The following is a 22843-nucleotide window of genomic DNA, read 5'->3' on the forward strand; positions in this document are numbered from 1 at the left end:
GACGGAGAAGCGCGGCACCTTGTTGGGAGACCTCAAGGAAACGTTTGAGAACCTACGCCGGTTCCAAATCAAGCTCAACCCCGAGAAATGCGTGTTCGGAGTGCCAGCCGGCCAGCTCCTAGGCTTCCTGGTCTCCGAACGCGGCATCGAATGCAACCCGGTGAAGATCAAGGCCATCGAGAGAATGGCGATCCCCACCAAGCTTCGAGACATTCAGAAGTTCACCGGGTGCTTGGCCTCCTTGAACCGCTTCATCAGCCGGCTCGGAGAGAAAGCTCTCCCCCTCTACCGCCTCATGAAGAAGAGCACTCATTTCAAGTGGAACGACCAGGCCGACCAAGCTTTTCATGAGCTGAAGAAGATGCTGGCCACGCCGCCTGTCCTCGCGGCGCCGACTGAGAAAGAGCCCATGCTCCTTTACATCGCCGCAACCAGCCGGGTGGTCAGCACCGTCATCGTAGTCCAACGCCCAGAAGAAGGCCGAGCCCAGCCGGTCCAGAGGCCGGTATATTATTTGAGCGAGGTGCTGTCCGCCTCAAAGCAGAACTACCCGCACTACCAGAAGATGTGTTACGGCGTGTACTTCACCGCCAAGAAGCTGAAGCCCTACTTTCAAGAGCATCCCGTCACGGTCGTATGCACCGCCCCGCTGGCCGAGATCATAGGCAGCCGGGACGCATCCGGCCGGGTGGCGAAATGGGCCATCGAGCTGGCCCCTTACACGATCTTCTACCAGCCCCGCACCGCCATCAAGTCCCAAGCACTGGCCGACTTCCTCGTCGACTGGGCCGAGACCCAGTAACTGCCGCCGGCTCCCGACTCCACCCATTGGCGCATGCACTTCGACGGGTCCAAGATGCGCACCGGCTTGGGATCCGGCGTCGTCCTTACCTCTCCCAAAGGCGACAAGCTCAGATACACGCTACAGATCCACTTTGCCGCCTCCAACAACGTGGCCGAGTACGAGGCGCTCATACACGGGCTCCGGCTTGCCAAAGAGCTTGGCATTCGCCGGATCCTATGTTATGGCGACTCGGACCTGGTGGTCCAGCAATCATCCGGCGACTGGGACGCCAAGGACGCAAATATGGCGAGCTACCGCTTCCTGGTCCAACAACTCAGCGGATACTTTGAAGGATGCGAGTTCCTCCACGTACCGCGAGCCGACAACGAGCCAGCCGATGCCCTGGCTCGAATAGGCTCTACTCGGCAAGCAATACCAACCGGCGTCGCTCTACAACGCCTCCTCAAGCCATCTATCAAGCCGTCTCCAGAGTCCGACTCCATCTTCGTGTCGCCTGACCCCGATACGGCCAGGTCCGGCTCGAAGAACCAAGCAGGCGACCCCGAGACTCCCGCAGCTGGCCCGGGGACTTCGGCAACCGGCTAGGGGACTGCCACACCCGGCTCGGGGACTGCGGTAGCCGGCCCGGGGACTGCACCAGCACAACAGCCGGCGGCCGACTCCAGCATTTCACCACCCAGCCCGCCCACCCTGGTGGCTGTAGCCACATTGGCAGTCGGAGAAGTCGCGGCTCCGTCATGGGCTCAGTCCATCCTCAACTTCCTAGTAAACCAAGACCTGCCGGCTGACGAAACAGAAGCAAGACAAGTCCAACGTCGAGCCGGAGCATACACAATCGTCAACAGAGAACTAGTCAAGCGTAGTGTCACTGGAATCCTCCAACGGTGCGTCGAGCAAGAGAAGGGCATTGCAATCCTCAGAGACATTCACCAAGGAGAATGCGGCCACCATGCGGCTTCAAGATCACTTGTCGCCAAAGCCTTCCGCCATGGTTTCTTCTAGCTGACTGCTTTGGATGACGCCAAAGAATTAGTTAAACATTGCAAGGGGTGCCAACTCTTCAGCTCCAAGCAACACATGCCGGCTTCGGCACTCAAGACCATTCCCCTCACTTGTCCCTTCGCCGTTTGGGGACTGGACATGGTGGGCTCATTCAAGACGGCGCACGGCGGCATGACGCATTTGCTCGTCGCCGTGGACAAATTCACCAAGTGGATTGAGGCAAAGCCGATCAAGAAGCTAAATGGGCCGCCTGCTGTGACGTTCATCGCAGACATAACAACTCGGTACGGCGTGCCACACAGCATCATCACCGACAATGGCACGAATTTTGCCAAAGGAGCCTTGGCACGTTTCTGCGCAGCCCAAGGTATCCGACTGGACCTAGCATCCGTCGCCCACCCACAGTCAAACGGCCAGGTCGAGCGAGCCAACGGCCTCATCCTCTCCGGCATCAAGCCCCGACTGGTCGTACCTCTGGAGCGCTCAGCCGGCTGTTGGCTCGATGAGCTGCCGGCTGTCCTCTGGAGTCTGCGCACTACACCCAAATCAACCGGCTTCACCCCTTTCTTCCTTGTGTATGGTGCCGAGGCGGTCATCCCAACTGACATCGAGTTCGACTCGCCTCGAGTAACCATGTACACGGAAGCGGAGGCCAAGGAAGCACGAGAAGACGGCGTCGACCTGCTGGAAGAAAGCTGGCTATTAGCCCTCAGCCGGTCTGCCATCTACTAGCAGGGTTTGCGTCGCTACCACAGCCGGAAGGTCAGGCCAAGATCTTTCCAAGAGGGCGATCTTGTGCTCCGGCTGATCCAGCAAACAGCCGGCCAGCACAAACTCTCGGCCCCTTGGGAAGGCCCCTTCGTCATCAGCAGAGCTCTAGGCAACGACTCCTACTACCTGATCGACGCACAGAAGCCGAAGGCACGCAAGAGAGACGACTCCGGCAAGGAGTCGAAACGACCATGGAACGCCAACCTCCTTCGACGATTTTACAGTTGAAATGCAGTATGTATCACGCTAACTTTTGTATTAAGTACGAGACAATAGGCCCCCCGAGGAGGGCTCGGGGACTGCCATCCCTTATTTATGAATGAAAAGTATCATGCTTATGACCTTGTCATTTCATTTACTTGTTCTGTCTGGCACCGGGTTCGACTAGTCGGCTCGGGGACTGGCCGACTGGAGTTATATTAGAAGTCCTACCCGCAGTCAGACAAGTAGTGTGCCGGCTCCCAAGCCTTTTCTTGCCAAAAGTCGCAGTTCGAAGAACCGGCTGTCCGGCTGGCAAGAGTTAAAGGCAGGAACGGGCACCCACACGAAAAACGGCTAGGGACTAACGGACTAATATAACAAAAGTCGGTTTTTCTCCCACCGCCAACTGGCTACCAGAGTAGCCGGCCGGCCGGTTTCCATTCACTTCACTTCAATCCAAGAAAGCTCAAGTACTTGCCTCCCCAAAGAGGGAAGGCGGCAAAGGAAAAGGCCTGAGGATAAAAAGCATACGCGAATGGAAACCAAACATGCACATAACAATATTTACATAAAAGACCTCCGAGAGGCCAGCATTCAACATAGTTTGGATACACCCCCAGTGGGTGGAACTGCGAAAACTTAATGAAGATTGTTCAAAAGACAACAAGCAGGAAAGATAAAGACGGCGGGTCAAGCTGGCGGAGCGACCGACGAGCCGGGCTGGTTGGTGGAGACGGTCGTGCCGGCTGAAGGAGCGGCCGGCTGGCGAACTTCGGCTTGGTCACCGCCTCCCGCAGAAGGCGCGCTTCCACACGCCTCGTTGCTGGAGGCACGGTCGGCCTGAGGTCGGCCGGTTGTTCCACCAGCCGGCTCGACGTCTTCGCCGTCCTCCTCTTCGTCATACTCGCCCTCGTCACTGGAGGCAATCTCCTCCGCCGAGTCCTCGCCCACCGCCGGGTTCAGCCCGAACCACTCCTCCGGCTGAGCAACACCGTCATCATCGATTTCGGGTGCGAAAACGCTGATGTCGGTGCACTCGGCGATCGTCGAAGCCCGCTGGGCGATAGCCGACCTCACCTCCTCTAGCTCCGCGTCGGCCTCCATCCGCCAAGTGCGCAGCTGGTCCAGGCTCAGCCCTGGGTACCAAGCCCGAACGAACTCCAACGCCCGCCCAGCTCCGAGGCGTGCCGCCGACGCCTTCCAAGCCTCAAAGCGACCGACTGCGACCTCCAGCCAGTCGGCAGTTCGGCTTGGGGTGCGGGGGATCGTCTCGCCGGGCCAGAGGGCGGCCAACACTTGCGCCCCGGCATGTTGGAGCCGGCGAAGCATCCGATGAGCCGGCTGCAACTACGCCTGGACAGCCAAGAGCTGCTCCTCAAGCGTCCGGTTCGCATCCGGCGCGATGTTGGCCCCCGCCTGACGACGCGCCTCGCGATGGGCCTCAATGCTTTGGGCGGCGAAGGCGGAGTAGCCGGGGAAGTAGTCTGCACCAGTAAACAAGCAGCAGCTCAAGTTAAGCAAAAAACCCAGGCGGCAAGGGGCAGGGAAGGGGCGAGGAAGGCGGCTTACCATCGATCAAATCCTCGATCCGGCCGAAGCCTTCATCCAGGGCTCGCTGGGTCTCAGCCCAGCTCGCCGCCTCGGTCTCATACTCTGCCTTCAGGGCGGCTTCGCTATCCTGTGCCGCCTGTAGGGCCGCCTTGTGGCTCTTCTCCTGGTCGGCCAGCTTCTTGGCCAGGCGATCACGCTCCTGGACCAAGGCAGCGCACTCGGCATCCTTGGTATGAAGGGCGGCCTTCGCTTCGCCGAGCTCCTTCCTCAAGTCGGCGTTGGCCCCTGAAGACAAAGAAAAAGAAAAATCAATAAGGAAAGAGTCGCCGAGAAAGATCTGACCCGACTGCTCAGCAGTCGGCCCGAATCTCGGGGACTACACCCAGTGGGTGCGCTGACGCGCCCCCATAGGAGACAGACAAGATCGAGTACTTACTTCGGCTGTCGGCCAGGTCGTCGGTCCTCCGGCTCAACTCCCGAGCCTGGGAGTTGAAGGCGGCAGCACGGAGGTTGTGATATTCCTGGAAGTTCAGACAAGAGGCAAAAATAAGGTAGCCGTCAAGAAAGATCCGACCCGACTGCGCAGCAGTCGGCCCGAATCTCGGGGACTACACCCAGTGGGTGCGCTGACGCGCCCCCATGGAAGAAATTAAGAGAGCAAAGCGGCCAAGAATGAAGGACTCACCTGGATGGTGGCTCGCGTCGACAGGAACTCCTGGGTGAACTGCTGCAGCAGGGCGGCCTGAGCTTGCAGCCGGCTCCGGACCCCTTGAGCCGCCACATTCAGCTCGCCAGTCCCCCCGCTGGGAGTCCACTCGGACGTGGCGGTGCTGGCCGCCTCCAGATCTTCCGCCGACTGACCTGCGCCCGCGACTCGGCACAACTCCGGCGGAGCGGCGCCTCCCCCTGCGCGCCGGCCCGTCGCCGGCTGCACCTCGAGGCCGGCTCTGTTCTCCGGCTCACCCCCGGTCGGCCCCTCTGGCGCCGCTGGCGATTGGCCGCCTTGGCCCGCTCCGGTTGGCGCTGCTGGCAGCGCTCTCCTCTCAAAGGCCACGGGGTCCTCCCCCCTCTCCATCAGCGGCGGGTCTTGGACGATCTCCTCCGCCAAGGGCAATGGGGTGTCGGGGGCCACGGCTCGGAGGGGAATGGTGAGCAGCGGAGGCTGGTTGCGCGAACCTTCCGCCTCCGTCTCCGCTGTCGCCGCCTCCGTCTGGGCCTTGGCTGCCGCGTCGGCCTGCTCCCTCGCCGCCTGGGCGGCCGCCTTCTCCGCCGCCTCGCGCTCCTCCCGCGCTTCACGGGCGTTCTGCTCTGTGGCCTCCCTGAGGTCGGCGCGGGGGTCCACGCGGCGGGAGCTTGAAGAACCTCCAGTCGGCCCAACTATGGAGCCGCCCGGACCACGCTCAAGGGAAAGCGGCGCGCTGTCCAGCAAGTGGAAGAAATTAAGAAGAATGCTCGAACAAGAAGAGAATGATGAAGAGCATGCGACAAGGCAATTAACGACTTACGCTGAGACCGCCTGAGGCTGCTTCACCGCCTTGCGGAAGCGGGCCGCTTTCGCAGCCGCCTCATCTCGCTTGGTCGCCGCGGTGGAGGCTTTGGACTTCTTCGGCCGACTGCCGAAGAGGCCTGAAGCGGCCCGGCGCTTCTGTGCGCCACCGCCGGCAACCGGCATGATGGACGAGCCCGCGCCCTGATGGTCGGCCGCCGGCTGGCAACGCGGGGCGACTTCGGCTTCAGCATCGTCCGGCCAGTCCTTGAAGCTCGCGGTGAGCCTTGAGCCCCCGGGCTCGGTGTCGTCCCCCACGACAGCGTCTTCCATGGCGGCCGCCCCCATGTCCGGATCGTCGACGTCGTCCGCCGTGCGGTCAGGGGCATACTGGCGTTCTATCCCCGCTGACCCGGTCGTCGGCGGGAGAAGGGGGTTCTGCTAAGGAGAACCGACTGATCAGAAGCCGGCCATCATAAAGCCGGCAGCCGACGAAAAGAAGAAAGAGAAGGAAAGCTTACCACGGGCGGAGGGTTGGCGCGAGAATACGGTGCCTTGCCGTATCGCCAGTCCTCGGCGAGCTTGCAGTTGGAGATATAGTTTACCATATACGATACCTCCGCGTGAGGCATCTCCCTGGTGCTCAGCCGGCTTGGGTCGAAGCGGCCGCTCATCTGGCACATCATGTGGGGCCGGCTTTGGAGAGGAGATATCCGGCGCTCCACGAAGGCGGCCACCAAGTCGGCCCTGCTCAGGCCTTCCGACTGGATCATCACCCGAAGCCGGGAGACGGCGGCGTTCCCGGCCTGAGACAGTGACCGGGACCGGAAACTCCATGAAGGCTGCCTCCCAGCCTGCGGGCCGGCTACGTAAGCCGGCAGGTTGACGTGGTCTCCTTGCTCGGCGACGTTCTTCACGTAGAAATATGACTTTTGCCAGATCTTCACCGACTGGATCAGGGGGATAGGCGGGAACGGGTTGTTCTCGCTCGCCCTCCTCATGGCGATTAAGGCCCCGCAGGGGGCGGGCACGCCCGCGACGACGGTGCCGAGTTTGCTCTGGAAGAACTCCCCCCAGAGCTCCAGCGTGGGGAGCAGCCCCAAGAAACCTTCGCAGAGGGAGACGAAGGCCGACAGCAGCATCACCGCATTGGGCGTGAGGTGATGTGGCTGAAGGTTGTAGAACTCGAGGAAGGAGCACAGAAACCCGCTCGCCGGAAGGCCGAATCCGCGCAGGAAGTGCGAGCAGAAGACGACCCGCTCGCCCTCCTCCGGTGCCGGCGAAATATTCGTCTTCGGCGCCAGACGAACCCGCACGAGGTTGGCGTCGGGCAGGCGCCGAGTCTGGCGGAGGAACTCCACGTGATCCTCATGGACGTTGGAGCCGTCCCACGAGCTCGATAGCGCCATGGAAGCAAGACGATGGGGCGGCGCGGCGGCGCTGAGACGAGAGGCTGCGGCAGCGGCGAGAGGAAGAAAGGAGGACGAGAGGGGGCGGAGCGAGAGAAAGCGTGCGAACCTCTGTCTCTCCCCCTCCCCCTACTTATAGGCTCGCGTGGCCGAGCCGAGGAGGCGCGGCGTGGGGAAGTGTGGGGATTGATCGTGCCCACTCCCCCACGTCCCGCGATTACTGTGCCATGATGGCGGAATAAAACCGCCGCGGGAAGGCGAGCGGTCCATGGGGGCCACGGAAGATCCGCGCTCGGACCGAGGCGTGCGAGTGGCGGGCCCGGGCCTGCGGCGACGTCCTGTCACGCGCGTGCGTTGGCAGGATCTCCTCGCCACGTGGCCCGCGTTCCCGCCTACGAGAGCCGGAGCTCTCTGAAGTCGGCGCGCACGAGCAAAGCCGGCCCCGCAGGATAGGAAGCTGACCAAGCTTCTCGTCCCTTTGTCCACCTCGGAGCTCGATCAGCTTTGGGGACTACTGTCGGAGTAAATAGCCATGGGTAGCCTAGCCGGCTTCCCCTGGCCCTTCTGAAGAAAATTGCGAGCACGTCCGGCTCTCAAGAATCCAAGACATGGAGCCGCCTTCCCCTCGCTGGCCGCCATCCAGGCCGGCTTTCGGAAGGCGGCCCGACTTTAGCCCTCCCGAAGATAGCCACGGGAGGGCCGACTTCGGGAAGCCGGCCATGAGAAGGCCGACTCCAAGAAGTCGGCTCCCATAAAGCGGTCGAGACCGTACCCTCAAAGTTTGCACCCACCTAACGGCGGTGCGACGGGGCGTGGCTACAGTGAAGCCTGCCACCCCCGTATCCCGGAGCACGCCTGGCACAGTGCACCGTACGAAGTAGCCATGACCCGTCCGGCGCGACACTGTTGCCATGTTGACCCTGATGTCACCCACGACGGGCCGCCAGCGCGGCCCACAGACGGTGGGCCCCTTTGGGCAGAGAGACGCCCGAAGGCGGCCACGCCTCCAACCAGTCGGCCCAAGACAGAGCCGGCTCCCAGCAGCCGGCTTGCCGCCTCCCTCAAAGGAGACGCCCCATTAAGGAGACAAGACGTGGTAAGGCCACAGTAATCGCCCGCCGGACAGCGGCACTGTAGCCACGCTTACCTCGACGAAGCCCTCGTCATCAGGTTGAGGCAACAGCAACCAGCCATCGACAAGACCCTTGGCAGTGGGGCCTGCCTGTTGCCAAGGAGTTGGTAGCCGGCGGGACCCACCAGCCGGCGGGCCCCAGCAGTCGGCGCAGAAGCCGGCGAGCGCAGTCACAGACGGCTGGGCCCCGCGCCCAGTCAGATTACCATTGTACCCCCGGGGGGTAGGCCTATATAAACCCCCCGGGGCACCCATGCAAAGGGTTCGACCCCCTGCTAGTCCTAGACACCACACAAGGAGAAGAAGCAGGCTAGCCGTGCCCTTCTTCCTCCTCCCACCAAACAGCTCAAGGAGCATTGTGTAGCTACTTGTTCATCTAGTGATCATGCGGAGACCCCACAGAGCAGCAGTAGGGGTGTTATCTCCACAGAGAGCCCCGAAGCTGGGTAAGATTCGCCGGCATGCATGTCTTCGCCCCATCCCGTTTCCAGGCACCGGCGATGTCTTACTGGCTCCCACAATGATAAGCCACCCGTTGGCATATGTCGCACCTACTACCCGACACCAAGCTCTCCCCAAGCAACCCCATCAGTGCAAGAAGAGGATGATTTTGAGGCCCAGCCAACTCCATCTCCACAGGCGTCGCCAGCGCTACGCAGGCTTCGCAAAGGACCAAGGTCTCAAGTCCCTCTTTCGAGCGTTCCAGAAGGAGAAGTGCACCACCAATCTATTGCACGTCAAGTGTTTCCAGATGCCACTCCTACTGTGACTGTCTCTGAGTCTAAAGCCAAAGGTGCTGAAGACAATCCGGCTGCATCAGCCGATGACAAACAAGAAGAAGATCATGTCCCTACACCCCCAAACTCTGAAGAAGCTGTTCCTGAAGTGAACGTGTCTGTGCCCGACCCTCCAGCTCATCAAGTGGAGGTTGAGAATCTTGAGGCTGCCACCACCAACACAAATGAAGCCAGTGATGTAGTCATGGCTGAAGAAAATGTGGAGCCTGCACCAACCAATGTGCCAGAGGCCAATGAAGCCAATGATGCAACTGCAACAAGTGTGCAGCCTGACGCCTCTGTTGATGCCGCTGCTCTTGTTCCGCCACCAAGGCCACACACTATCGAGCAAGCATTCAACTATGGCCAACTTGTCACTGTCAAATGGTCTTTTCTGACTCCTCCGCCTGCTGCTGGTCCTCAGTTTGACTATCACGTTGAGCACAGGCCTCAGGTTCAGAAGCCAATACCAAGGTTGCCCAGGTTTCCAGGCACTGCATCTGCCCCCGGATCGTTCAATATCAATGGCTTCAAGGCACACAACACCTTCTTCAATAGCGCCAAGAACCCCTACTCAAGGGCAAGAATATCTTCTGATCGGTTCTGAAGCTATCAGCAGCGCAATTATTACTCATGCATTATGTACAATCAAGGTCGCATTTTTCCACATATGCGTCTTGACACTGAAGCAATAACTGGTCTGCCTTGCTTGGAAGAAGCTCTGGATTGCTTCAAAGAGTCTGGATTGTTGCCGTTCGTCACCAACAAAGAGCACTGGAATGAAGAATTGTTGCTCCAATTCTATGCCACTCTTCATATCCGTGGCTACAACAGGGATCCGAAGACTTGGGTCCTTGAGTGGATGACAGGCAATGTTCATCATGAAGCCAAAGCCTTTGATATCATTGAGCTTACTGGCCTGCCCACTCCAGGCGATCTCTATGAACCTGGTTGTCAGCTTCACAGTGCTGCTATGGAAAGCATCTTCCACAAGCCTGAGCCCAATATGAGTCAGATGCTTAGCATGATGAAGCCTTTGCCTCCAGATGCTGAATATCCTAAGGAGTTCTATGTTGAAGACCTTGAGTATCTGCCACGTACTATCTATCACATCATAAGGCGAACTCTCTGGCCCATCAAAGGACATTCTCCACATGCCAAGCTAGAAGGCGCAATGAAGACGTTGGTCTTTCATATTCTTCATGGCAAAAGCTTCAATGCACAAGACTTATTTATTCGCCAACTTGCTACATCAGGATCTGATCTCTTTGGCTTGAAGTTTTATGCTCCATGGATTATGCGGCTGATCAAACTACACTCAGCTGTCACCTATCAGCCCTCTGCTCGCAATCATCGGATCTTTCTGCCTGACGTTGATATGTCAGTTGAAGCCATCTATCCAGAGCCTGCCAAGGAGCCTCTTAGTCTTCAGAATGCTGAGAATCAAAGCTTCTCTCAAAACAATGAAGGAGTTCAAGCAGTCTCTCGTGTTTATCCTCTGGCTGGCACTACACGTGCACCTCACCGTGCCCTCACTGAAGCCACTGACAGCACCATTGCCCAACGGCCCAAGAAGCGATCCCGTGTTCTCAATGACCGAGAGCTTCTGGTTGCTCTCCATCAGAAACAGGATAGGCATCATGACTGGCTGAAGCGCCAAATGCAAAGCCTCTTGGTGGACGTAAACAGGATTAGCAATCTTGCCACCAAGAATGCCTTTGTTGCCCATGAAACCTGTCGGCGTACATGGAAAGGGCTGACGCTTATCTGTTCTGAAGATGATCTTCAAGAGGATGGCTTCTCTGAACGCTTCAAGTTTGACTCAACACCTCCAAGAAGGACTGTGCTGCGACGAACTCCGTCTCTTGAAGACTCTGAGTTCTCTTCCTCCGCGGCAACTGTGAATGCCAGAGTGATCGATGACGAAGACGATTCTACTTCACCGCCCCCTACTTCTGCACGCATCGACACTGCCCCGAGTTCGTCTGCACCGCCTAACAACACCGACGACCTTTCTGCTTCACCTACTCCTCATGGGAACGAGTAGATGCTCTATGTCTTCAAACCTTTTTGGTCCTTACTGACAAAAGGGGGAGAAGCATATGAGTTTGATAGTCTTCAAGCGGGTCCATATGGGCGGTTGCTTTATATTTTGCCTCGTGTTTACAACTCTCGTTTTGATACATTTGGTTCTTTGAGTTGTAACACTTAAACTCGATGGTCGTCTGCTACTTATTTGCTATTCTGTGATGCGATGATAAATTCCGCATGTGCGACGATAAATTCCGCACTTAGATCATTTTGCAGACGTCCATTTTTCATTATGCATGTCATTATCTTCACATACTTTTCATGCATGATGAATTGTCATCATAAGTTGAAGAGGATCTCCACAAGTACAACCTGCCATGTGCATTTGCATTCCAAAAGAAAATTACTTATATGCACATCTTCAGGGGGAGCCCTTGCAACTTATGAAGACAATTCCCTATCCTTTACAATTTCACATATTATATTCCCCGTTGAAAACTTCAACTAGTTTGTCATCAATCACCAAAAAGGGGGAGATTGTAAGTGCGTCTAGTGCCACCCCTAGTTGGTTTTGGAGAATTGACGACAAACCTAGTTGAGGGACTAATGTGTTTGTGAGAATTGCAGGATAACACAGGTAGAAGTCCCTCATTGATTCGGTTTTCCTACCAGAGATGACCCCTAAAAATGAATGAAGACATTGAAGTCAAAGGTGGTATGTGAAGACATTCACATTGAAGACTATGACAAGAGAAGACATCGCATGAAGACTATGGAGCGTGAAGACTTAGTTCTTTCATCGTTCTTTTTCTTCTTTGTTGAGTCATAGGAACCACCGTACTGTTAAGTGGGGTCCAAGAGAACCAGTCAGAATGACTGAAGTGATGCTTAACCAAAATCGTATGTCTTTGAATGAAGACTATGAGAGCAAATCTTGTCCAGAGTTGGATAAGTCAGCTTTGCTTGTAGCCCAAGTAAAGTTGCCGTGTGTGTTTGAAATCTGACCGTTGGAACACGTGTCACTTCCTTAGTGACCGAGGGTCATTTCGGACAAATCAGGTCGGGTTGCCTAGTGGCTATAAATAGCCCACCCCCTACAACCATAAACGGTTGGCTGCTCAGAGTTAGAGTACGGCTTTTGTCGTTTGAGAGCAACCCACCTCGAAGCCTTTGAGAGAGAATTCCTTGCGAGGATAAATCCCTAACCACCTAGAGCCAAAGAGTGTTAGGCATCACTTAAGTCTTCCTGTCTGTGTGATCTGAAGACTTATTACACTTGAGGACTGTGAATCCTCCAGCCGGTTAGGCGTCGCGTTCTGAGCATCCAAGAGTCATTGTGGATCGCCGGTGAACAAAGTCTGTGAAGGTTTGGAAGTCTACCTTGAAGACTTACCAGAGTGATTGGGTGAGGATTGGGTGTCCTTAGCTCAAGGGAATAAGGTGAAGATGAGGTCTTCTGAGTTGAATCTCAGCCTCCCTAACCAGACATACAGTTGTCACAGCAACTGGAACTGGTCCAACAAATCATTGTCTTCAACGAGTCACTGGTTTCATCCTTCCCTTCCCTTTACTTACTGTTGGTCCTTGTGAAGTCATTGTACGATTGCATCACCATTTGGCTTCACTGAGTGATTACTTGTTCTGATTGGGTTCACAATATCTTCCTACCTGATCCTTACTGCCTAGCTGCTATTAGTCATTGCGCTTTCACTTCATTGAATACTTGACTATGTTTTGCCTAGTGTAGTCTACCTTTCGCTGCATGGTAATAGGTTTATTTCTATCGTTTGTCTTCGAAACTTCCATGTTTTGAAGACGTTCATAAAAATCGCCTATTCACCCCCCCCCCTCTAGTCGATCACTAGCACTTTCACTTTCCTATTCAAGGGAAAACCAACGCATGCTCAAGAGGTAGCACTTATCTGTGGTGACAATGGGATATTCACGCGATCCTTTTGATGTATGTTTTGGTGATCAACTTGCGAGTTATGTGACCTTGTGAACTTATGCATAGGGGTTGGCACACGTTTTCGTCTTGACTCTCCGATAGAAACTTTGGGGCACTCTTTGAAGTTCTTTGTGTTGGTTGAATAGATGAATCTGAGATTGTGTAATGTATATCGTATAATCATACTCGCGGATACTCGAGGTGACTGATAATCCCCAAGTGCAGGGAATCATCGTAGCAATTCCCAAAGGTGGAAGTGATAAGTATGGAGTGTCGAACCCACAAGGAGCTAAAGGTAAGATCAATATTCTCTCAAGCCCTATCTGCCACTGATACGACTCTACGTACACCGAACGTTTGCTTCCAACTAGAAACAAGGAATAAAACTACGTTGTGGGTATGAAGAGGATAACTTTGCATGATATCGGAGAGCTAAAATGTAACAGTAGGTGCTGTTATCATAAAGTTAGAATATATTACTAAATATTGTAAATAGCGAGTGTGGAATAATGTTGGATCAGTGTGCGGAATTGTCTTAGGCAATTGTTAACAATACCGATAGTCATCATTGAAATTTCATATGAGGAAGAGGCATAAGCTAACATACTTTCTCTTCTTGGATCATATGCACTTATGATTGGAACTCTAGCAAGCATCCGCAACTACTAAAGATCATTACGGTAAAACCCAACCATAGCATTAGAGCATCAAGTCCCCTTTATCCCATACGCAACAACCCCCTTACTCGGGTTTATGCTTCTGTCACTCAAGCAACCCACTATATTCGAATCATGAACGTATTGCAACACCCTACAGTGGGAATCCCTCACGCTTGCGCGACACGGAGGGCACAATAGGACAGCACCAAAATAAAACATACAACTCATACCAATCTAGATCATCAATCAACCCAAAGACAAAGGATATCTACTCAAAACATCATAGGATGGCAACACATCATTGGATCATAATATGTGGCATAAAGCACCATGTTAAAGTAGGGATTACAGCGGGGTGCGGGTGAGGGAGTCCTGGATTAGGGGGTCCTCAGACAGCCGGACTATATACTTTGGTTGGACTGTTGGACTATGAAGATACAAGATTGAAGACTTTGTCCCATGTCCGGGCGGGACTCTCCTTTGCGTGGAAGGCAAGCTTGGCAATTTGGATATGTAGATCTCCTCCCTTGTAACCGACTCTGTGTAACCCTAGCCCCCTCCGGTGTCTATATAAACCGGAGGATTTAGTCCGTAGGACAAGAACAATCATAATCATAGGCTAGCTTCTAGGGTTTAGCCTCTACGATATCGTGGTAGATCAACTCTTGTAATACTCATATCATCAAGATCAATCAAGCAGGAAGTAGGGTATTACCTCCATCGAGAGGGCCCGAACCTAGGTAAACATTGTGTCCCCTGCCTCCTATTACTATCAGCCTTAGACGCACAGTTCGGGACCCCCTACCCGAGATCCGTTGGTTTTGACACCGACATTGGTGCTTTCATTGAGAGTTCCACTATGCCGTCATGATAAAGGCTTGATGGCTCCTTCGATCATCGGCAACAATGCGATCCAGGGTGAGGTTTTTCTCCCCGGACAGATCTTCGTATTCGGCGGCTTCGTACTGCGGGCTAACTCCCTTGGCCATCTGGAGCAGATCGAGAGATACACCCCTGGCCATCAGGTCAGGTTTGGAAGCTTGAACTATACTGCCGACATCCGCGGAGACTTGATCTTCGACGGATTCGAACCCATGTCAGGTGCGCTGCACAGTCACGACAGGCATGACTTAGCTCTGCCGTCGGACAGTGTTCGGGAGATCACACCTATGGCTACTCCGGCCCCCAATCCAGAGCAGATCGTGCCGTCCGAGGATGGGTGGATGGACCCCGCCACGGAGGCCACACACTCAGCGGCGATAGAGCCGAATACTGACTTCACCTCCTATGAGACCTGTGTTACCGGACCCTTGGATTCGTCCCCGGCCACAAGCTCTGAACCGCTTGCTTCCGTTCCTATCGAATCTGACTGGGCACCGATCATGGAGTTTACCTCCGCGGATATCTTTCAGCACTCGCCCTTGGGCGACGTGCTAAATTCATTGAGGTCTCTCTCCTTGTCAAGAGACCCTTGGCCGAACTATGTCTGGCTTGAGTGGGGAGCGGACGACGAAATTCATTCCCCACCCACCGCCCACTTAATAGCCACTGTCGATGACCTAACCGACATGCTTGCTTTCGGCTCCGAAGACATCAACGGTATGGACGACGATGCAGGAGAAGAACAGGAACCACTGCCCACAAGGCGCTGGACAACCACCTCATCATATGATATATACATGGTGGACACCCCCAAAGAAAGCAATGGCAATAACGCAATGTAGGATAATCCCCTCGAGAAGCAATCTAAGCACCAGCGTCATCGAAGCCGCTCTAAGCCCCGCCATAGCAAAAGCAGCCAGGCTTCGAGCAGGAGGATGGGCAAGCGAGCCCTAAGGAACAGGCGACAGACGGAGAATCAGGGGATGACAATTATATGCCCCTCTCCGAAGATGAGGTGAGCCTCGGCGACGAAGAATTCATCGTGCCTGGGGATCCCGTCAAGCAGGAGCGCTTCAAGCGCCGGCTTATAGCCATAGCAAAAAGCCTGAAGAAAAAGCAATAGCAGCTTCAAGCTGATCAAGATCTACTAGCGGATAGATGGACCGAGGTCCTGGTAGCCGAGGAATACGAACTCGAGTGCCCAACCAAAAGTTACCCAAAGCGCAGGTTGCTACCCCAACTCGAGGAGGAAGCATTAAAGCCTACACTAGCAGCGTATGATGCGGCTGACCGGCCACCTCGTGGCCAAGACAAAACGGCGTATCAGCCCGAAGTCCAGCCCGCACCCTGTCGCTAGTCATACAAAAACACCAAGGACCGGGGCTACACGCAGGACCTACGAGACGTATTGGAAAACAAAGCAGGACATACAAGATCGATCTACGGATCACGGGGGCGCGCCCCAACACGTGACAACGACCGTCATGCCGGATATACTAAAAGCAAATCCGGCCGGGCCGAATATAGCGGACAAGACTCGTACGAACTGCGTCGTGATATAGCCCGGCACAGAGGCGCCGCACACCCCCTATGCTTCACTGATGAGGTAATGGATCATGAATTCCCAGAAGGGTTTAAACCCGTGAACATTGAATCATATGATGGTACTACAGATCCCGCGGGATGGATAGAGGATTTCTTTCTCCATATTCACATGGCCCGCGGGGATGATCTACACGCCATCAGGTATCTCCCACTAAAACTCAAAGGGCCGGCTCGGCATTGGCTGAATAGCTTGCCGGCAAACTCCATCGAAAGTTGGGAGAACCTGGCAGACGCATTCCTGGACAACTTCCAGGGCACTTATGTGCGACCACCGGATGCTGATGATTTAAGTCACATAACACAACAGCCCAGAGAGTCAGCTAGGAAATTCTGGACTCGGTTCCTAAGTAATAAAGAACTAAATTGTCGACTGTCCGGATGCCGAAGCCCTAGCGGCCTTTAAACATAACATACGTGATGAGTGGCTCGCCCGACATCTCGGCCAAGAGAAGCCAAAATCCATGGCAGCCCTCACGACACTCATGACCCGCTTTTGCGTGGGCGAGGATAGCTGGTTGGCCCATAGCAACAACACATCAAGCAATCCTGGCACATCAGAGGCCAGAGATAGCAACGGCAAAACCCGACGCAACAAACACAAGAATTGTAAAAATGGTGGAAACGCCGAAGATACGGCAGTCAATGCCGGATTTAGTGGCTCTAAGTCCGGTCAACGGAAAAGGCCATTCAAAAATGACAATTCGGGCCCGTCCAGTCTGGACCGCATACTCGACCGTCCATGCCAAATTCATGGCACCCCAGGAACACCAGCCAATCATACCAACAGAGAATGCTAGGTCTTCAAACAAGCCGGCATGTCAGGTGCCGAAAACAAAGAGAAGGGGTCCCAAAGAGATGATAGCGATGAGGAGCCCAGATCACCGAATACAGGAGGGTAAAAGAATTTTGCCCCGCAAATCCAAATGGTGAACGTGGTAAACGCCACCCACACTCCCAACCCGGACCGGATGCGCACCCGTACGGATGTCGACTTAACGGAACCAGTCGTCCCAAAATATAAACTAGGGCCGATCACCTTCAACCACACGGATTGTTCGGTCAACACCAATCAGGGCAATTCAGCCGCACTAGTCCTCGACCCAATAATTGACGGGTTCCACCTCACACGAGTCTTTATGGATGGAGGCAGCATTCTAAACCCGCTTTACCAGGACATAGTGCGCAAGATGGGCATCGATCATTCGGTGATCAAGCCCACTAAAGCCACCTTTAGAGGTATTATACCAGGGGTGGAGGCCAGCTGTACAGGCTCCATCGCCCTTGAGGTAGTCTTCGGATCACCGGAAAATTACCGTGCCGAAGAGTTAATCTTCGATATCGTCCCCTTTCGCAGTGATTATCAGGCACTGCTCGGACGAACCGCATTCGCTCGATTCAACACGGCGCCACATTATGCCTACCGTAAGCTCAAGATACCCGGTCCGCGCGGCGTCATCACAGTTAATGGCAAGGCCGAACTCCCCCTTGGTACCAAATAGTATACCTCTGCTTTAACAGCAGAGGCAATGAGTGGCACCTTTCAATTGAACCTCCAGTCGACGGCCAAGCTCCTGGACACCGCCAAAGGACTCCGAACTACTTCGCGGCAGGATAGCCCGGCTCATCCAGAGCTCAATTAAACACTCCAGCGAAGGCCGGGACAGGCCACATACCGCGGCTCAACCGCTCTGCGACACACAAACATATCTTGCATTTTCTGTATAGGTTCATTTTTACCCAGGCAAGGACCGGCGATATGGAAGCAACTCGAACGCACAAGGGAACCCTTAGATATTCCCCTCGATGACCATCCAACTGCACTCCGGATCCGCACACAGCTTCTTCCCGCCTGGTCTCAGTACGTTCTGCAGTCACTTTCTCTTTTTATTACTTTACATGTACTCATACGCATCGACGTATTATGCAAATACAACATGTGGATTTATATGACGCTTATCTGTCATTATCTCTTATTGAAATTCTTTTGTCAAAATGGCATCCGTACACCGCGATATGCCTTAAATATGCCAGGGGCTTCATTTTATCCATAGTACGGCAATAAAGTCCGAACACCTTCATGATAGTTCGGCACCCCGAACTTATAGCATTATATGCATTAGCTACGAATCATGTCTTGGGTCAAATGTTGGGTTTGCCCGGCTCCCATGTTTTGCTGCCTTACGTTCTGCTATATCGGCTAAGGCGGCACAGGGAGAACTACTGCGATTGTGTCCCGGTTCTTCCGGACGAGCACCTCAGTAGAGAAAGCCGAAAACTGACTGTCATGATACGGCGAGAGCTGGCCAGCTGTTCGAGAGGTTGTAAAATCTTTAAGGATTTATCCCGCATAATGCCATAACCAATGCAGCATGCGATGGATCGGCTTTTCGTCCGATCAGGTGCTTATAGAGCCCCTCATGCGGTCTTCCGAACACCAGGGACTGCGCCTACCTTCCTTTTCTAAAGCTCCTATGGCTAAGTGAGAGTGATAAAGCCCTATAGTACGATTGCCTGGTTCGTTGTGCTGAACACCTCCTTCGAAGGACCCAAAACTAGGATAAAGAGTGATCAGATTTATCTCGAACACCCGTACTTCCTACGTGGGGGCAGAAGCCGACGACTGGCCAACTCTCAGCACTAACATATAAAATGGCCGCGCGGGAGGATAAACTTTCATATAACAGGCAATAAATAATAGAAATGACCTTGTTCAACATTACAAAGGACAATATGATTGTATTCATGGAAATATAATGTCCTTGGTGCATTGCTCGGCCGCAAGGCAGGATCCTCTCAGGACACTTTCATAATATAACTCAGGCTGCGGTGCTCCTTTCCCTCCGGCGGTCCCTCGGTCACCAGCTTTTCAGCATCCATCTTCCCCCAGTGCACCTTTGCGCGGGCGAAGGCCATTCACGCACCCTCTATACAGACCGACCGCTTGACGACGTCCAGTCAAGGGCAGGCACTCGCAAGCCGCTTCACGAGCCCGAAGTAGCTGCCTAGAATCGGCTCAGCGGGCCATAGCCGGATAATCAAATCTTTCATGGCTAGCTCGGCCGCCTTCTGCAGTTCGATCAGCTGTTTCAGTTGATCGGCAAAAGGCACCAGATAATTTGGTGCCAGATACTGTGACCAGAAGAGCTTATCCGCAGTGTTCCTTTCTTCGGCTCGGTAGAATTGTGCGGCATCAGATATGCTGCGTGGCAGCTCCGCAAATACCGCTGGAGAAATCCGAACTCAAGATTAAGAAACATGATTCTCTCCCCAAATACTTGCCTTACATGGAACAAGCCTTACCCGCCGCGATCTTCCTCGCCTCTTGGATCTCCTGCAGGGCACCTTGGGTTTCCCCCTGGGCATCGCATGCGGCCTGATGAGCCTTGGCAAGTTCGGATCCTTTCTCCGTTAGACTCTGCTCCAAGGCCCCGCATCTTTTCACGACCTCTCGAAGCTCGTGCTCAGCTCCAAGGCCAGAGCTTCTCCTTGTTGTCCAACACCTCTGCCCCGCACCAGCCTCCTCCACCCACCGCGCCCGCGACGCGACGCTCCTACACCACAACATATACAACCCGATGAACGATCCAGAAGCGCACCAGCAGCACAAACAGATCAACCACAAGATAGCACACACCTGAACTGGACTCTTGAGGAAGAGGGTGCTGCGTCCGAGAGGAAGGGGTTGAGGTGCTGCTCCTCCCCGTCGTCTTCAGCCGCAGCGGCGGGGGCAGCTCGGGGAGCACGACCCCTTCTCCGTTGGCCGCGCGCCACGGCCGCCATGAACCACTCCCTGCACGTCTGTACTCCCTTCTCTCACCAAAACTTCAAGACTAATAGTTGACAAAAATGTCCCATGCTGCCCTGGCCAAAATGCCCTTCTTTCTCCGCAATTGAGCAAATACCCCCCACTTAGCTTCGCCGATTGATAAAATGCGACCCGTTACTGTTAGAAGCGACATAAAGGACCGGTGGGATCATTGATTTATTGCTTGAGCCTCGTGGGCGTATATATAAGAGTACAGGATCAACTTCGAGGACAAGACAAGGCAGAACATATATCCTAGTCTATCTCAAGTGTCTACTATATATAGGGGTACAGGATCAACTTTTACCACAAACTATCTGTCAAGTGTCTACTATAAGCAAGCATTTTTACCCTGTGGCCATCTTTGCAGTATACATAAATCCAGGACATCGATGCTCAGATCAAACTTTGGACCGTCTCGACAAAGCTACCGAGGGCCAACAATGCAAAATCCAACCACTCGTTCGTGACGAAATTTGAACTAAAAAAAGTCCCATCTAGGGCAGTGAACGAGCAGTAATAAAATCGGGGGATAAACCTAATGAGTTGCTGAATCCCACAGCCGGGGATCATCACCACGGCCCTCAGCAACCGTAGGACGGATCAAGCCGGAGACCCGCCCGCGAGCTAGAGCACGAAACGAGCAGGACAGCTCACGCACAGATGCCCCTGATTCCCAATTCCTAAGGTAGCCGCACACGGCGAATCTGGCTAGAAATGAACGAATTGCTGCCCAACTCAGGAAACATCAGGCCACCGAGTAGAAATTCTTGAAAAATGTGTTATTTATCCAGGAACTTACAGCTACTGTTTGGTTGATCAAACCAACAAGATCCAGATTAAAACTACCATCCAGACAAGATCAAGTACTCCCACGATCCAACGAAATGTAACGGATCCATATAGACCACTAACCCATGTACAGTTTCAGAGTTTCTCTTTGTGGCACGCACTTTTTTAGTATAGCAGAGCTCATGTCCGCAAGGCGCTGAAGATCACCACGATTGAATTGATCGCCTCACATCAAGATGATATCCTGACAGTCCGCGCCGTCAAGTTGACGACGGGTCGCTGCTTGAGTCCACTCATCATGCTGCCGCCCACGCCGACGCCGCCGTCGCGGCACCTCAGCGACGACGTCCTCGATTTCATTGGCGAGATGAAGGATAGCCTCGCCTTTATCGGTGAAACGAGCCTTGTGGCCAACTTGGACGGCGAGAATGAGCACCGCCGGGCTTTCCCGGACGCCGCCTGTGCTTTCCCTGGCGGCGACACGGCGACGGGTCGTGAATTGGGCAGCAATTTGCCATGGCTTTTCAGCTTGGACCCAAGGGCGCTCGGCGGCGTCTTGACCAGGAACTTGTGCGGCGTCTGCGCGGCCTTGACAGGGGACCTAGCCTTGTTCGACCGCTTCTGCTTCTTTGTGGCCGACGGCGAGGCGTACGCGGCCGAGGAGGCGGGAGCGACGAATGTGGGGTTGGGGAACATCACCGTCTTCTTGCCCCACGGCCGGTTCTTGGGGGACACCCTGTTCGCCGCCGACAGCGACGGGCGGCCGAGGGGCGAGGTGGGCTTGAACTGTATCCGGGACCGGACGCGCGCGCGCGACGGCGGCGTGCCGGCCTCGGCCCCCGCCGTGCCGCGCTGGCTCTGCTTCTCCTTGGCGCGGCGGGCCCGGAGCGGCGTCTGCTCCGCGGTGGCCTTCCTGGTCCTGGCGACGGGCATCGGGGTCTTGGGCGGATCGGTGACCGCCACGATGTCCCGGGCGAACTGGCTGGCCTGGACGATCTCCAGCACGGTCTCGCCGAGGAGCATCGCCGGCAGCGACATCCGGCGCCACTGGGCCGCGCCCTCGCCGCCGCCGAACTTGCCCTTGGGGGATCCGCTCCGCGCCGGCGTGCCCCTCATCCTGCCAAGACATCAATCCGCGCGCCGCAACGTCAGCGAAGGCAGAGATCGAACCACCCCGGTTCGGGCCGGGCGGCAGAGTGGACAGAGAGGGGGACTTGCCTGACGGTCTCCTGCTTGCAGCGGATGCTGGTGCGGAGGTAGCCGCGCGTGCTGCGCGGGCTGAGGCTGACCCCGGAGACGACCTTGGCGCCGCCGGCCACCGTGTACTGCAGCTCCTGCAGCCGGGCCATGCACCTGTCCATCTGCGCGCGCACCCCCAACCAAACCCATCAAATCCATCAAGACCCGTGCCACAACCTCTCCCCAAAACTTGACCGAAACAAGATCCTGTTTGCTCCTTACCTTCTTGAGGGTCTCCCTGACGAGGGCGGGGTTGAGCGCGGCGGCGGCGGCGACGGCGGCCGCCGTCTGGCGGTCCGGCTTGGCGTTGGGGCTCCTGGCGACCATGGTCGTCGTGCGGCGGTTGCTGCCTGGCCTGGGCGGTAGGCGAGGGGGCTGATGATGAGGAGCAGGCGTGGGTTTGTAGAGAGCAGAGACGGACGGACGACTGGTACTACGCCTGCGGCCAACGGTCGCCCCGGCCCAACGGCTAGTTGGCTCTCGGAGTCTCGGGGGGAGTAACTGAGGCGGGGACGGACGGAACTTTCTTGAGCGGCACAGCTGGGTCGCGTAATAAGCGAAGCGGGGCCCACCCTACCGTGTATAGTACAATACGGAAATTTTGCCACGTGACGGGAATTGGAATCTGGCCGGGCCAGCTAATAAGTGTACGCATTCCAAATAAAGGCAGTGAAAAATATGGTTGGGATTTCAATTTTGCACAGTGCCGGGCGGCCGGGCCAGCTGATTTTGCAGCGAGGACTAAAGTG

General features: G+C 55.2%; 1 protein-coding gene across 1 annotated transcript; it reads right to left on the reverse strand.

The window, feature by feature from the left end:
- Positions 1 to 20830: 20830 nt before the first annotated feature.
- ATN (cyclin family) lies at positions 20831 to 22596 on the reverse strand. The gene is made up of 3 exons (XM_048698902.2): positions 22317 to 22596; positions 22074 to 22216; positions 20831 to 21972 (listed from the first exon to the last, which is right to left on the reverse strand). Exons 1-3 carry the CDS (start codon positions 22419 to 22421, stop codon positions 21087 to 21089), a joined length of 1134 nt encoding a protein of 377 aa, XP_048554859.1. The 5' UTR covers positions 22422 to 22596; the 3' UTR covers positions 20831 to 21086.
- Positions 22597 to 22843: the final 247 nt, after the last annotated feature.

This window comes from Triticum urartu, chromosome 1A, assembly GCF_056163025.1.
Source record: "Triticum urartu cultivar PI428250 chromosome 1A, HENAU_Tu73, whole genome shotgun sequence".
Classification (NCBI taxonomy): Eukaryota; Viridiplantae; Streptophyta; class Magnoliopsida; order Poales; family Poaceae; genus Triticum; species Triticum urartu.

What these genes read in the sequence shown, in the direction of transcription:
- ATN (XM_048698902.2), bottom strand. Translation starts at nt 22,421, where the DNA reads ATGGTCGCCAGGAGCCCCAACGCCAAGCCGGACCGCCAGACGGCGGCC. An exon ending in TCAGGGAGACCCTCAAGAAG is followed by an intron (nt 22,217 to 22,316) that starts GTAAGGAGCAAA and finishes GTGCGCGCGCAG; the next exon opens with ATGGACAGGTGCATGGCCCG. An exon ending in TGCAAGCAGGAGACCGTCAG is followed by an intron (nt 21,973 to 22,073) that starts GCAAGTCCCCCT and finishes ATGTCTTGGCAG; the next exon opens with GATGAGGGGCACGCCGGCGC.